This window comes from Acinonyx jubatus, chromosome C1, assembly GCF_027475565.1.
Source record: "Acinonyx jubatus isolate Ajub_Pintada_27869175 chromosome C1, VMU_Ajub_asm_v1.0, whole genome shotgun sequence".
NCBI classification, from domain to species: domain Eukaryota; kingdom Metazoa; phylum Chordata; class Mammalia; order Carnivora; family Felidae; genus Acinonyx; species Acinonyx jubatus.
In genome coordinates this window covers 160,714,906-160,729,488 of record NC_069381.1, presented here as the reverse complement: position 1 = coordinate 160,729,488, position 14,583 = coordinate 160,714,906, and the positions used below count along the sequence as shown (strand labels likewise).

Genomic DNA, 14,583 nt, shown 5'->3' with positions numbered 1-14,583 from the left:
GTCCAGTAATTCCATGGTACTTTGATTATTGCAGGAATTGTTTATAAGGACACTCTCTGTGAACTTTTATGGAAATTGACAAATTTTAAAAGATAAATCAGGACCGTAGATAATAAGGGTTTACAGTTTTCTGATTCTGAACTCTCAAATTTGTATAACCATTGTGCAGATATAGCACAAATCTCATATTGAATATATCCTCTAGCAATTATTTGTTAATATATTTTGCATAGCTTGTTCGGCCAGTCACCATGGTGCCTAGTGTTCCAGGAATTCCAGGTCCTTCCTCCCCTCAACCAGTACAGTCAGAAGCAAAAATGGTAAGCAAGATTTTACTTGTTCTGTACATTTCTTGAGCCTGTTTTGAATTAGTTTTTCCATTAAAGCCTGCTTCCAAATGTACGGTTTAGATCACATCTTATAAAGCTTTGGAATGTATTACACTATGCAAGAACCAGATAATATGGAAGAGTTTCCATTAGCATAGTGACTAATTAGTGGTACTTTAAAATAAATGGATGAATTTGAGAGTAAAGTCCTAGTTCTTGTCATCGGTTTGTCTGCTTTTGAGCTGTGGCGTTTTGAACAAAATCTCCTCCTTGTGGTGGCTAGGAATATTACAGCTGAAACTAGGTGTGAACATTGGAAGGCCATACAGATGGTTTTAAACAGTGATAGGAATTAGTAGAACAGTATTGACAAGAATTCTGAAATTGTATACAAGTTAGTAAATGTAGCACATAATACATAAAGAAAATCCATATTTTTGAGTTGCGTTTTGACACCATGAAACTGGTGGTGTTTAAGGGATAAGCTATAGATTAGTAGTCCAAAGACATGGGTTTTAATTTTAATTCTGACTCTGCTGTTCATTACCCTTAATCAAGCCATTTTAATTTTGAGGAGACTCAGTATTCTTAGGTGTAAAGAGATTAAACGTTGATTTTTAGAGTGTCTCTTAGCCCCAAATTCCATAAATGTGCTAAATTCCTTGGCAAAAAACTAAAGCTGCTTTTTGTTTTTTTAATCCATGTAATTCTCCCTTCTATAGTCTTAACACATTTTCAGGACTAATTCTGAACATCAGTTAATGTATCCTTAGAAAAATTAATGGATAATTTTGCATCAGTTCTGTGCTAGGCAGTATACTAACAGTATACAAGTCAGATTTAAAGAAATACTTTTGGCTATAAGAGTAGGCCATACTTGTAGAAACTATTAAATTTAATACTTCCTTGAATAACTTTTTCTTTTAGGTCATCAGGAAATTAACAAGAATAAGAGTGTTTTGTGTGCTTGTATATTAAAAAAATCAAAGCTATAACTTTATATATGGAAAATAATCATTGGTTGAAGGCCCAAAAAATAGCATGGGGAGTCATAGATTGCCCTACTTAAATTTAACAATCCAGTTAAATTTATTATTAGGATTTTGCTAATGTAAAATAACCATATTTAGGTGATTGCCTATTTTAATTGGAGTAGTAAATAAGATTGTCCAGTTTTAATTAAATAAAAAGACTCAGAAATTAGTCCGTTTCCTTTTTTTTTTTTTCCTAACTTTTCATTATGGAAAATTTCAAACATATACAAAGTAACCAGTATAGAATAATGAACCCCCATGTACCCATCACCAGCTTCAATTATTAGCACTGTAACTGCCATTCGTGTTTTATCTATGCCTCAGACCATTCCCTACCCAACTCAATTATTTTTTAATAGGCCTTTCTCCGTGTAAAATTTATATACGTTGAAATGAACCAATTTTAATTTTGATGTATAAGTGTATTAATGTAACTCACACTGCTATCATGATATAGAACATTAACATCTACCCAGAAAGTTTATTTCCCTTCGCAATCAGTATACCTTCCCAACTGTTGTCACCAGCAATTAGTTCTAGAATTTAATATAAATGAATCCATGTATATTCTTGTGTCCAGCCACAAGATTTATCAATGTTGTTGAATGTATTGGTTTGCTGCTTTTTATTGCTGAGTACTATTCCATTGTGTGAATATAACACAGTTTCTTTATCCATTCTCTTGTTGGTGGACACTTGAATGGTTTTCAGTGTTTAGCATTGTGAACAGAGATGCTGTGCACGTTCTTGTGTAACTCTTCTTGCGGATGTTTATTTTCATTTGGCCTATCTACTGAAGGGTAGAATTTGCTGAGTAAGGGGTAGGTATACATTTAACTTTGTAAGAAACTGCCAGACCATTTGCCAAAGTTCTGAATTCTCACAGAGTATGGGAATTCCAGTTGTTCCACATTTTTGCCAGCATTTGGCTTTGTCTCATTTTCATTGTAGACATTTCTAGCAGTTTGTAGCAGTATCTTATGGTTTTATTTAATTTCTGATTTTGCCAGATGCTTTTGCGGTATCTTCTGCTGATTTCTTAAAATGGGTTGTCTCTTATTTTTATGTCATAGGAACTTTCTAGATATACTAAATATGAAATTTTTGTTACATATGTCTTACAAATATTTTCTCTTAGTGGGTAGCTTGGCTTTATTTTTCTTAATGATAGTACAAACATCATTCATTGCTACTTTTATCTCTAATGGTTTCTCCTAGTTAATTGGGTTTAATGTGCCTGTGTTTTTTTGGCTTAAAGTGGAAGCTTGGATTATTGATTAAACCTTTTTACCTTTCCAATATAGGCATTTAAAGCTATAAATTTCTTTCCACAAATTTGATCTGCTATATTTTGAACTACTGGCGCTTATATAAAAGTATATTGTATAATTTCCAAATATCTGGGGGCTTTCCTTTTTATCTTGATTTCTATTTTAATTACGTTGTGGTTTGAGAACATATCACCTTTGGTATATTTGATTGTCCTATGTTTCCATTTTCTAATATATCATACCTGTTTGGCTCATTTGTGAAAATTAGATATTGCCCTTCTATCCAGGTAATATGAACTGGTAACAAAATACCAATTGCCTAGAATGCTAAGGGAATTCTGATTAATTGGGGGTTTTGTTGTGCAGAAATAATTTCACATTTCATCATTGGTTTTATATTTTTACGAAATATTGCTCGTCTGTTTTCCCTTAGTCTATAATGTTCATTTTATATTACTGTCTAAGAATTTTCACTGCTTGCATGTCATCAACTATACTTCTATATTGTTACAAGTACAAAACCAATCTACCGACATTGGGAAATGACCTAAAAATAGTTTGGGTTTTGTAGTTGGTTTCATGTTCATATGTTTTTCCTCAGTCTTATTTAATAATTATTTCTGTCAATTGTCATTTATTTAACATACATTTCTTAGGTGCTAAGAAATTCAGCAGATGTGATCTTAAATTTTGAGTTTCTCTTGCAAATCGTTCTGGTGATCATCAAGAGAGGCAAAGAAGTCTTCTTTTAAGGCCATTGATTATATTCTTTAGCAGTTAGGATTATATCAGTGAGTTGTTTGTTTTTGGTGCCCTTGATAACTTTTGTACATAAAAACCATTATTCAGGGACTGCTTTTATTTATTTGATTTTTTTTTTCCAGGGACTGCTTTTAAAAAATATCTTAGATTTATTAAAGTTACAAATTCAGAAAGTTCTTCCCTGAATTTTTAAGGCCAGTTTACAAATCCAACTATATAATTGCTTTTAAAGGTCTTCAAATATAATTAATTTTAAACATGCCAAACTTCATTTTAAACTTAATATATCCTGTTTTCCCTATAGGTACCTCAGTTGTCTAATAAACTTCTCTAAGTACTTTAATAACCTTTTAAGTTTAATTAAACTTATAGATATGAGGCTTGGTTTTCTTAAATAGTCCATTATTGGGAGGCTTATGAGATTATTTTAGCTCTTCCAATTAAAATCACAAGACTGAATTGATCTTTTAACCATTTTAAATTGAAATTCAAGGGTAACCTATTACTCTGTGGCAAGTTACTTTAATTACTTTCAGAACATAGAATACCAAATAGGTACAGATGATTTTAAAATTTGAATTAATATGTCAGTGTCATTGATTTTTAGCCCCCTGGAGCTTAATAAGGTAAAAGACTTACCAATTGAGGAAATAATTGTATCTTCCCAACTGAAGAAAGTTGAGAGTGGTTTCCTTAATGACAGGTAAATGATCACAGGACTTGATTCTCCATCAGTGATAGGACTCCAAATACAGTTTCTCCAAATGAGTGATTCCCAGCTCTTATCCCTTTGATTCATGTTACACATTAAATAATTTTTTTTGCCAGTCTGCTAACCCTCTAGTAAAATTTACAATGTCTTCTTTCAGGCTTGAGTTGGACTGTGCTTTGTTGTTGCCTTCAACTCTTTGAAAATACTTAAACATCCTCCCTGTTTGTTTTTGCTAAAATGATGTGTGGTTCAGAAGATGTTATATACAAACCTAATGGTAACCACAAATCAAAAATTGGTAATAGGTATGCAAAAAAAATAGAGAAAGGAATCCAAATATATCACTAAAGAAAGCCAACTTGTGGTGAGAGAAGAGAGCAAGGGAAGAAAAAAACAGAAGATCTACAAAAACAATCACAAAACAAATGACAGAATACCAATAAATACAGAGTTATCAATAATTACTCTGAATGTAAATGGACTAAACATTCCAAAAAAAAAAAAGGCATAGGGTGATGGGAGGGATAAAAAAAAAAATAAGACCAGTGTATATGCTGCCAACAAGAAACTCCTTGCAGACCCAAAGTCACATGCAGATTGAAAAAGAGGGGATGCAGAAACATTTATCATGCAAAGGGGTGTGAAAAGAAAGCTAGGGTAGCAAGAGCTGTATCAGACAAAATAGACTTTAAGACAAAGACTGTAACAAGAGACAAAGAAGGACGCTACATAATCATTAAGGGGGACTCCAACAAGAAGACGTAACAATTGTAAACCCTTATACACCCAGAATGGGAGCACCCAAATACATAAAACAGTTAGTAACAAATATAAAGGAACTAACTGATGGTAACACAGTGATTGTAGGGAACTTTAACATCCTATTTACATCGATGAAATCAATTAGGAAACCGTGGCTTAGAATGATACATTGGACTAGTGTTTTAATAGACATATTCAGAATATTCCATCCTACAATAGCAAAATGCACATTCTTTAAGTACACATGAAATATTCTCCAGATTATATATTAGACCACAAAATAAATCTCTACAAATGCAAAAAGATTGAAGTTACCATGCATCTTTTCAACCACAATGCAGTGAAACTAGAAATCAGCCATAAGAAAAAAATCTGAAAAGAGCTCAAATACATGGAAGTTAAATAACATGCAACTAAACAGTGAATGAGTCAACCAACAAGTCAAAGAGGAAATCAAAAAACACATGGAGACAAATGAAAATGAAAACACAGTGGTCTAAAATCTTTGGGAAGCAGCAAAAGCAGTTCTCAGGGAAAAGTTTATAGCATTACAAGCCTACCTCAAGAAGCAAGAAAAATCTCAAATATTAGCCTAGCCTTACACCTAAAGGAGCTAGAAAAAGAACCCAAACCCAAACCCAGCAGAAGGAAGGAAATTATAAATATCAGAACAGAAATAAATGATCTAGGAACTAAAAAAATAGATTAATGAAATCGGGAGCTGGTTCTTTGAAAAGATCAACAAAATTGATAAACCTATAGCCAGGCTCATCAAAAATAGGAGAGGGGACTCAAATAAAATCAGAAATGAAAGAGGAAAAATAATAACCGACACCACAGGAATGCAAAGGATTGTAAGAATATTATGAAAAATTATGTGTCAACAAACTGAGCAACATAGAAGTGGATAAAATCCTAGCAACATATAACTTCCCAAAAATGAAGCAGGAAGAAACAGAAAATTTGAACATATAGATTACCAGCAATGAAATTGAATCAGTAATCAAAAATTTCCCCAAAAACGAAAGTCCAGGATCCAACGGCTTCACAGATAAATTCTACCAAACATTTAAAGTAGAGTTAAAACCTATTCTCAAACTTTTCCAAAAAATAGAAGAGGAAGGAAAACTTCCAAATTCATTCTTCAAGGCCAATATTAACCTGATACTAAAACCAAATAAACACACTACCAAATAAAAAAGAGAGTGCTACAGAACATAGATGTAAAAATCCTCAACAAAATATTAGCAAACCAAATCCAACAATGCATTAAAAAAGTCATTCCCCATGAGCAAGTAGGATTTATTCCAGGGATGCAAGGGTGGTTTAATATTCACAGATCAATCGACATGATATATCACATCAGTAAGAGAAAGGATAAAAGCCATAAGGTTGTTTCAATAGATGCAGAAAAAGATATGACAACATACAACATCCATTCATGATAAAAACCCTCAACAAACTAGGTTTAGAGGGAACATACTTTAACATAATACAGCCCTTATATGAAAACCCCACAGCTAACATCATAATGGTAAAAAACTGAAAGCTTTTTCCCTAAGGTCAGGAAGAAGACAAGTTTTATTCAACATAATACTGGAAGTCTTAGTCACAGCAGTCAGATAAGACAAAGGAATAAAAGTCCCCCAAATTGTAAGAAAGAAGTAAAACTTCAACTGTTTGCAGATGACATGATTCTATATACTGTATAGAACACTCTAAAGACTCCACAGAAGGGGCACCTGGGTGGCTCAGTCGGTTGAGTGTCCCACTTTGGCTCAGGTCATGATCTCGCCGTCTGTGAGTTTGAGCCCCGCGTCAGGCTCTGTGCTGACAGCTCAGGGCCTGGGGCCTGCTTCAGTTTCTGTGTCTCCTTTTCTCTCTGCCCTTCTCATGCTTGGACTCTTGTCTCTGTCTCTCAGTAATAAATAAACATTAAAAAAATAAAGACTCCACCAAAAAAACTACTAGAACTAATGAATGAATTCAGTAAGTTCACAGGATACAAAATCAATATACAGAAATCCATCGCATGTCTATACACTAATAATGAAGCAGCACAAAGGGAAATTAAGAAAACAATCCCATTTATAATTACACGAAAAGTAATAAAATACCTAGGAATAAGGAGTATAGGTGAAAGACCTGTACTCTGAAACCTGTGAAACAGTGGTGAAAGAAATTGAACATGATACAAAGAAATGGAAAGACATTGCACGTTCATGGATTAGAAGAACAAATATGTTTAAAATGTCTATACTGCCCAAAACAATCTACAGATGTAATGCAATCCCTATTAAAATACCAACAGCATTTTTCACAGAAATAGAACAATCCTAAAATTTGCATGGAACCACAAAAGACCCCAAATAGCCAAAGCAATCTTGAAAAAGAACAAAACTTGGAGGTATCACAATTCCAGGCTTCAGATTACAAAGCTGTAGTAATCGAAACAGTATGGTACTGCACAAAAATAGACACCTAGATCAATGGAACAGAATAGGGAGCCCAGAAATAAACCCACAATTATATGGTCAATTAATCTGACAAAGGAGGCAAGAATATGCATTGGGAAAGAGTCTCTTCAACAAACAGTGTTGGGAAAACTGGACAGCTATGTGCAAAAGACTGAAACTGGACCACTTTCTTACACTACATACAAAAATAAACTCAGAATGGATTAAGGACCTCATTGTGAGAACTGAAACCATAAAAATCCTAGAAGAGAGTATGGCGGTAAGTTCTCTAACATCGGCTATAATGACATCTTTCTAGATAGGTCACCTGAGGTAAGGGGAACAAAAGCAAAATTAACTATTGGAAGCACATCAAAATTAAAAGCTTCTGCACAGCAAAGGAAACAATCAACAAAACAAAAAGACAACCTACCGAGTGGGAGAAGATACTTGTAAATAATGTGCCCAATAAAGGGTAAGTATCCACAGTATATCAAGAACTTAACACAACTCAACACCAAAAAAACCACAATCCAATTAAAAATGGGCAGAAGACATGAACAGATGTTTCTCCAAAGAAGACATCCAGATGGTCAACAGATACATGAAAATCAGTTATCAGGGAAATGCATATCAAAACCTCACTGAAATACCATCTCACACCTGTCAGAAAAGCTCAAATCAAAAAAAGAAAAACAAGAGTCGGCAAGGATGTTGGGAAAAAGGGAGGCATCATGCACTGTTGGCTGGAATGCAAACTGGTGCAGCCACTGTGAAAGACAGTATGAAGGTTCCTCAGAAAGTTAAAGGGACGCTTAACCAAATGAGCGTTTGGTTAAGCGTCCGAATCTTGATCTTGGCCCAGGTCATGATCTCATGGTTTGTGAGTTCGAGCCCCACATCAAGCTGCACTGATGACATGGATGGGATTCTGTCTCTCCTCTGTGCCCCTCCCCCACTTGTGCTTGCTCTCTAGCTCTCTCTTGCTCGCTCGCTTGCTCTCTCAAAATAAATAAAGTTAAAAAAAATTAAAATAGAACTACCCTAAAATCCAGTCATCTCACTATTGGGTATTTTCCCAAAAAATTACAAAAACCCTAATTCAAAGGAATATATGCACTCCTGTGTTTATTGCAGCATTATTGTTAGAGTAGCCAAATTATGGAAGCAGCCTAAGTGTCCATCAATAGATGAATAAAGAAGAGGTATATATGGAGAATGGAATGTTACTCGGCTATAAAAAAGAATGAAATCTTGCCATTTTCAATAGCGTGAGGGATCTGGAGAGTATAATGCTAAGCAATATGAGCCAGTCAGAGAAGGACAAATACCACATGATTTCATTCATATGTGGAATTTAAGAAATAAAAAATACAAATGAAAACAGACTCTGACTATAGAGAACATATGTTTAGCAGAGAGGAGGTGGGGAGGATGGGTGAAATAGGGAATTAAGAGTACGCTTACCTAGATAAGCACAGAGTAATATATGGAAATGTGGGGGTTTTTTAATGTTTATTTACTTTTGAGAGAGTGTGTGAGTGGGGGAGGGGCAGAGAAGAGAGAGAGTGAGGGAGAGAGGGACAGAGAGGGAGACACAGAATCCGAAGCAGGCTCCAAGCTCTGAGCTGTCAGCACAGAGCCTGACACAGGACACAAACCCACAAACCGTGAGATCATGACCTGAACCGAAGTTGGACGCTTGAACGACTGAGCCACCCAGTCGCCCCAGCATATGGAATTGTTGAATCACTATATAAGTCCTGAAATGAACAGTGTATATTAACTATACAGGAATTAAAAATTTTTTAAACATAGTGAAAGATACATTAAAAAAATAAAAAATTAGGAGAAATAGCATTGGAACACATTAGAATGACTAGCACACTACAGCTGAAGAGAAAACTTATTTGTATCTGAAGATAGCCAGGAATGCTTTTGTGGGGCCCTGATTTTCAAAACCTAGTGCTTATATAAGGAAGACAAATACATATTGTTTGTGTCTACTATAAATATTGAAATAGGATCCTTTTTTTGCTAAAGAAATTTCTCCAGAGCAAGGTTATTTTTGGTTGTTAGCAGATTAAGTCTTTGGGAAAGTAAGAATGTGGTAAGAAAAAGAAATGTAAGTGGGGAATCACAAATACAAAATTATCTAGTATTTTTTAATATTATAGAAAAATTCCTAGGATCTGCTGTCTTCCATAGAATTGCAATGGACCTCCCCACATTTAGGAGTTTTGTCATTAAGCAAGTAAACTGTAGGTGTTTGCTATCTGTGTTATTCTTCTACTAAAACAACTTTCTTACCTAATATTTGTAACTAAAAGGTAATGTGTCTGAATAAGACAATGTTAATAGTCTAGGAGCTTTGTTAAGAAGATTTAATAAAGTATTTAGGTAGCATTCTTCACAATCCTTCCTTGAAGTGTTGTGTGACAAACTGAGAAATAACTTTGCATACGGTGGGAAGCCAGTAGGTTTTCTGCAGGGGGTTTCTACCGAGAGCTGACAAAGGGCATCTTGGCAAATGTTCAGAAACCTACATTAACTTAGTTGGGCCCTGCATGGAACCTCATGTTCAGCAGAATTCTTCTGACCTGCCTCTGCATGCCAAGCTAATCAGCAAACACCTAATGAGCCCACTCCAAAGAAACAGACTCTCTCCCAACCTACTTCATTTTCATACGTTCTCTGGGGGTGGGGAGACAAGACTTCATGAGGACTGATGATGCTGCAAAGACCACAATAATGATAATTAACTTGCTGAATTTAGAAGATTATGCTGTTAATTAGTTGCAAAATAAAGATAAGTAATAGAGCAGCAGATGGTAGGATAACACCCAGGAGAAGGAGGGTTATTACTCTGATGAGCTTTTGTGGCACATATGAAATATGGATCTGACTTTTTCATAAATTGTTTCTAGAGAACATTATGTTTTTTCTTTGAACTATGATGGAGTAGTTTGCTCCTACTAAGTTCTGACAGATGTGATAAAATTTGTTTCCAGGAATGTGAAATATAACATAGAATTTGAAAAGCAAATTATTTTTAGGAGATTATCTCTTAAAATGAGTAAGTTGTATTGGCCAGCACAACAAACCAATCATCCTTTAATTGACACATTTTATATCTAAGAAAAAAAGTTTCAATATAGTAGTTGAATTTTACGTTGCTAAAAATTAATTCCAAATATTAAAACACTAGTCTGCTTGGAAATAGAGTAATAAAGATATTTTAGTTTTCTTTCAAACAGTGCCTCTAGTTTAAAATTATGCTCAAGCTTTATTTTAATTGGACATGTTGGAGAATACAGACCTTATGGATCTTACTGAATTTCTTTGAGTACTCAGTCTTTTCATTTACTTATATTAAATATCCATATGGAGAGAAATGAGCTGGCCAATGTCTGATACTCTTCTTGATTGCTAATATATCTAAAATAGTTAATATCAGGCAAAAACTCTAGTTTGGCAAAACTTTTGTCTAAAATATGTTCAACGAATTAGGAGTCAACAGAATTTCTGGTCACTCTGCTTCTAACTAACTGTGATTCTGGGAAGTAACTTCTTTTTTTGGGCCTTTATCTGTAAGTTGGTGATTGGACTAATTATCAATATATCTGCTAGTTCCAAAATTCTATTTTAAAATAAATAATTTTGAACCAAACTATTTGTCATTATTTAAGATGTCTCTAGCAAATATATTTGGGTGGATTATAGAAAATCCTTATAAAATTTTTATGAATTCTGTTTAGTGACAACTTTTTTCACCTAACCCATTCTAATTTTTTTTTAGCACACATGTATTTTTATTGCTGTTTAAAAACAACAACAACAACAACAAATATATATCTATATCTATATCTATATATATATATATATATGCAGCTCAGAGCAGTGTTAACCCTTGAAAATCTTTTTCTTAAATTCTGTACCCAGTGGCACACTTTCTAAGTCAGACCCATTGTAATCAATGTAACAGCATGGAGCAAACATTAGAGCTTCCTCACTGGGTGAGTACTGTATACACTGGGGCAGTCAAGAGAGGATAATGAATGAATACTGATGCTGCTTTTAAGTGCTCTATAAGGTAGTAACTTGCCCTACTAAAGATTATTCAAGAGAGTGATGTTTATGTACTTCAGACTCCCCTATGTGCAGTTACTGTATTTCATTAATTCTAAGAGTTAAGCTCTTCACTATAAAACTTTAAATGCTCTTCAGTTCTATGATGTTTTCTACCTAAGGACTTCAAAATGTTTTACCAACACATAATTTACCAAGCTTCACATCTCAACCACTACCTAGATTTATGTACATTTTATATCTAGAAGTGAAAGCCCTAACCTAACACTATAGACTAGGTACTATTTCTTTTATTTTGATGTGTAACATTTCTGTTTTTAAAAGATACAATTATGCAGGCTGACCACCTCCCCAGATTTTCCTCCTTCTATTTATATTGACCTATACTTTCAAACTCCTTTCTACTTTGAGTTCTTTACCATTTAGCCTAAGTAGTCCTACTGGTTGGAGCCAATTACTCCTTTGATCACTTACCTCATTTTGGTTTAATCCATCCACTTCCATACTATCCCTTCAGTTGAGTGTCTCAATTTCATGTGTCTTAGCTACTAAGATGACCTTGGGCAAATGATCTCTGGTTTCCCAATCTGTAAAATAGGGACACTGTCCTGTTAGAAACTCAGTGAAAAAATACTGATAACATGGATGGATCTCAAGTACATTATGCTAAAAGAAAGACGCCAGATTTCAGAAAGCTGTAACACTGTATAAGTCCATTTATATGACATTCTGGAAAAGGCAAAACTTTGGGGATCAGAAAACAGATTAATGGTTTCTAAGGACTGGGGGTGGGAGGAAGAGTGACAGGAATGGAGCATGAGGGAATTTGGGGGGATAATAGCACTGTTTTGTATTCTGATGGTAGGGGGTGGTTGCACGACTGTATGTGCTTGTTAAAACTCATAGGACTATGCACAAAAAAGACTTCATTTTACGATGTATAACTTCTACCCCAGTAAACTTTTATTTTTAAACTAGTGGCTTATTTTTAAAATCATACCCAGCATCTACAGTGATTAGCAGTAGAGAGAAAATGTCCAGTAACACTTGTCTAGGTATAGTTATTGCCTCAAGGGAAATTTTGGTGGACCTTTTCATATATGCTTCAGTTTTTTCAGGGGTCTGGATCACTTGTAGATGGCATCGTAGATATGCATAGATGAAAACAAACTACAGATTTTGGGATAGTTGTATAATTTGCTAAGTTGCTCTTATTGGAGTAAATGAAAGCAGTTGTCCTAGAATCACCTGGGTGCTTTTCAAAAGCTCTTCTCTCTTTCCCACTTCTCCCTGCCATCGGCAAGGAAGGGAGAGAGAAAGGTGGGTACAAATCTGTTTTTAGCACCCAGCCAATTATGACTTCTGGGAAGTTTGGAAAGCACTGGATAGACTGCAACACATTTCTCATATCAATTTTATAGCCTCCTTCCCCCACAGATAATGAAACTTTATTTTGGGCTTAAGGACTACAACTGTTACTGAGAACAATATCAACAATAATAATCCCAGGTCTCTCAGGTGCCTTTCATTGCTAAGATATTATGGTATGATTATCTTGTACTAATTATTTCATATTTACAGATTCTCACAATAAAACTACCCCAGATATCGCTTGTGCCATTTTTGCCAAAGAATCCAATTTCTCTCAGTTAACAAATACATTTGTTATTCACCCATGTAGCAAATCCGTGTACCAGTCGCTTAAAAGGGATGCAAAGAAATGTAAGGAAATCTCTGCTCTTGAAAGAGCTTACTGTTTGAGGAACTAAGATATTCACATATGATACACTTTTGCTGATAGAATAGTAAGTTTTATGCAGATTGTGTTTTTATTAAGAGGTAGCCGTAAGTGTCTAAGGCCTCCTTCTGACACTAGGTTACTCATACCCTGGCAGTGGGTCAGATGCAATTCAGTGAAATGGCAAATGGAATATAGTAGAGGGGATAGACCTCAAACTAAACCTTCTTACTGGAGACAGGGAAGACCTGCGGGAGGCAAACCTAGCTGTAGGTTCTAGGAGGAGGTTCAGTCTGACAGTCAATATAGTGGCCTAAAAAATGCAACATCAGGTCATTGTCCAAATAAGCCCAGTTGTCCAAAGTGGGCCCAAATTTGGAAGAGATTTAGGTTTAAGAATCTAGGAGAGCCTAAAAAGATGGAGATTCAGGAATGAAGGGCAAGAAAATAGGTGACAGTGTACATAATTGTGTTATTTATTTTAGTTGAACGGAACTGGTTATTTTCAGGTAACGGTGTTTTTCACTCCTTCCTCAAAATTGATTAGGATAGCAAAGTATTAAATCCTATAGTAGTACTCAGAAAGACTCAGGAAAGCTTTCCAGAGTGTTTGTCTTACTATTTGTAATGATAAAACTAATTTTAAAGCCAAATGCATTTCTTAACAAATACTTTTTTTTTGGTTAACTAAAGAATACTTTGGGAGTTGGACTTGAGTGGAAAGCAGGGAACTTTTTTTTTTTTTTAATTGATGTCTGCATTTCAGAGATTAAAAGCTGCTTTGACCCAGCAACATCCTCCAGTTACCAATGGTGATACTGTCAAAGGTCATGGTAGTGGATTGGTTAGAACTCAGTCAGAGGAATCTCGACCACAGTCCCTACAACAGCCAGCCACATCCACTACAGAAACTCCGGTATGTGTGTTGTTTTTATAATCTACACTCTGTTATCCTTTAAAAAACAAATACGGGGTAACTTAAAGGACTATATACTTTGAAAAAATTACTTCTGGTCATATTTCAAAAGGGTACCAAAAACATTAGGAAAGGTAGTTCAGTGTAAAAGTATTCACACCCAGGGGTGCCAGGGTAGCTCTGTCATTTAAGTGTCCAACTCGATTTCAGTTCAGGTCATGACCTCAGAGTTGTGAGATCTAGCCCCGCATCAGGCTCCACGCTGAGTGTGAAGCCTGCTTAAGATTCTCTCTCTCCTTATCCCTGTGCCCCTCCTCTGCACCCATGCTGTCTCTCAAAAAGTATTGACACCCAAAAACAAATAATAATTAAAATAGTCGAGCAATTATTACTGCTCAGGACACCCTGTAAATGCTTTTGTCTATGTATGTTGGTCTGACATAGCACAAATCTCCACTGACGTTTTTTAACTCATTTTTTGTGGATTGTATTTATGAGATTACTGGCATATATC

The 14,583-nt window shown here is 35.0% G+C and overlaps 1 protein-coding gene across 8 annotated transcripts in view; it reads left to right on the top strand.

Annotated features, from left to right (window-relative positions):
• ATF2 (activating transcription factor 2) overlaps positions 1–14,583 on the top strand; it is an 80,441-nt gene that overhangs the window by 46,470 nt on the left and 19,388 nt on the right. For all 8 annotated transcript variants that reach the window (XM_015086480.3, XM_027055450.2, XM_015086471.3 and 5 more), the window contains 2 exons: positions 234–320; positions 13,920–14,069. In XM_015086480.3, the coding sequence (XP_014941966.1) occupies positions 234–320; positions 13,920–14,069 (237 nt within the window). The remainder of the gene's footprint in view (positions 1–233; positions 321–13,919; positions 14,070–14,583) is intronic.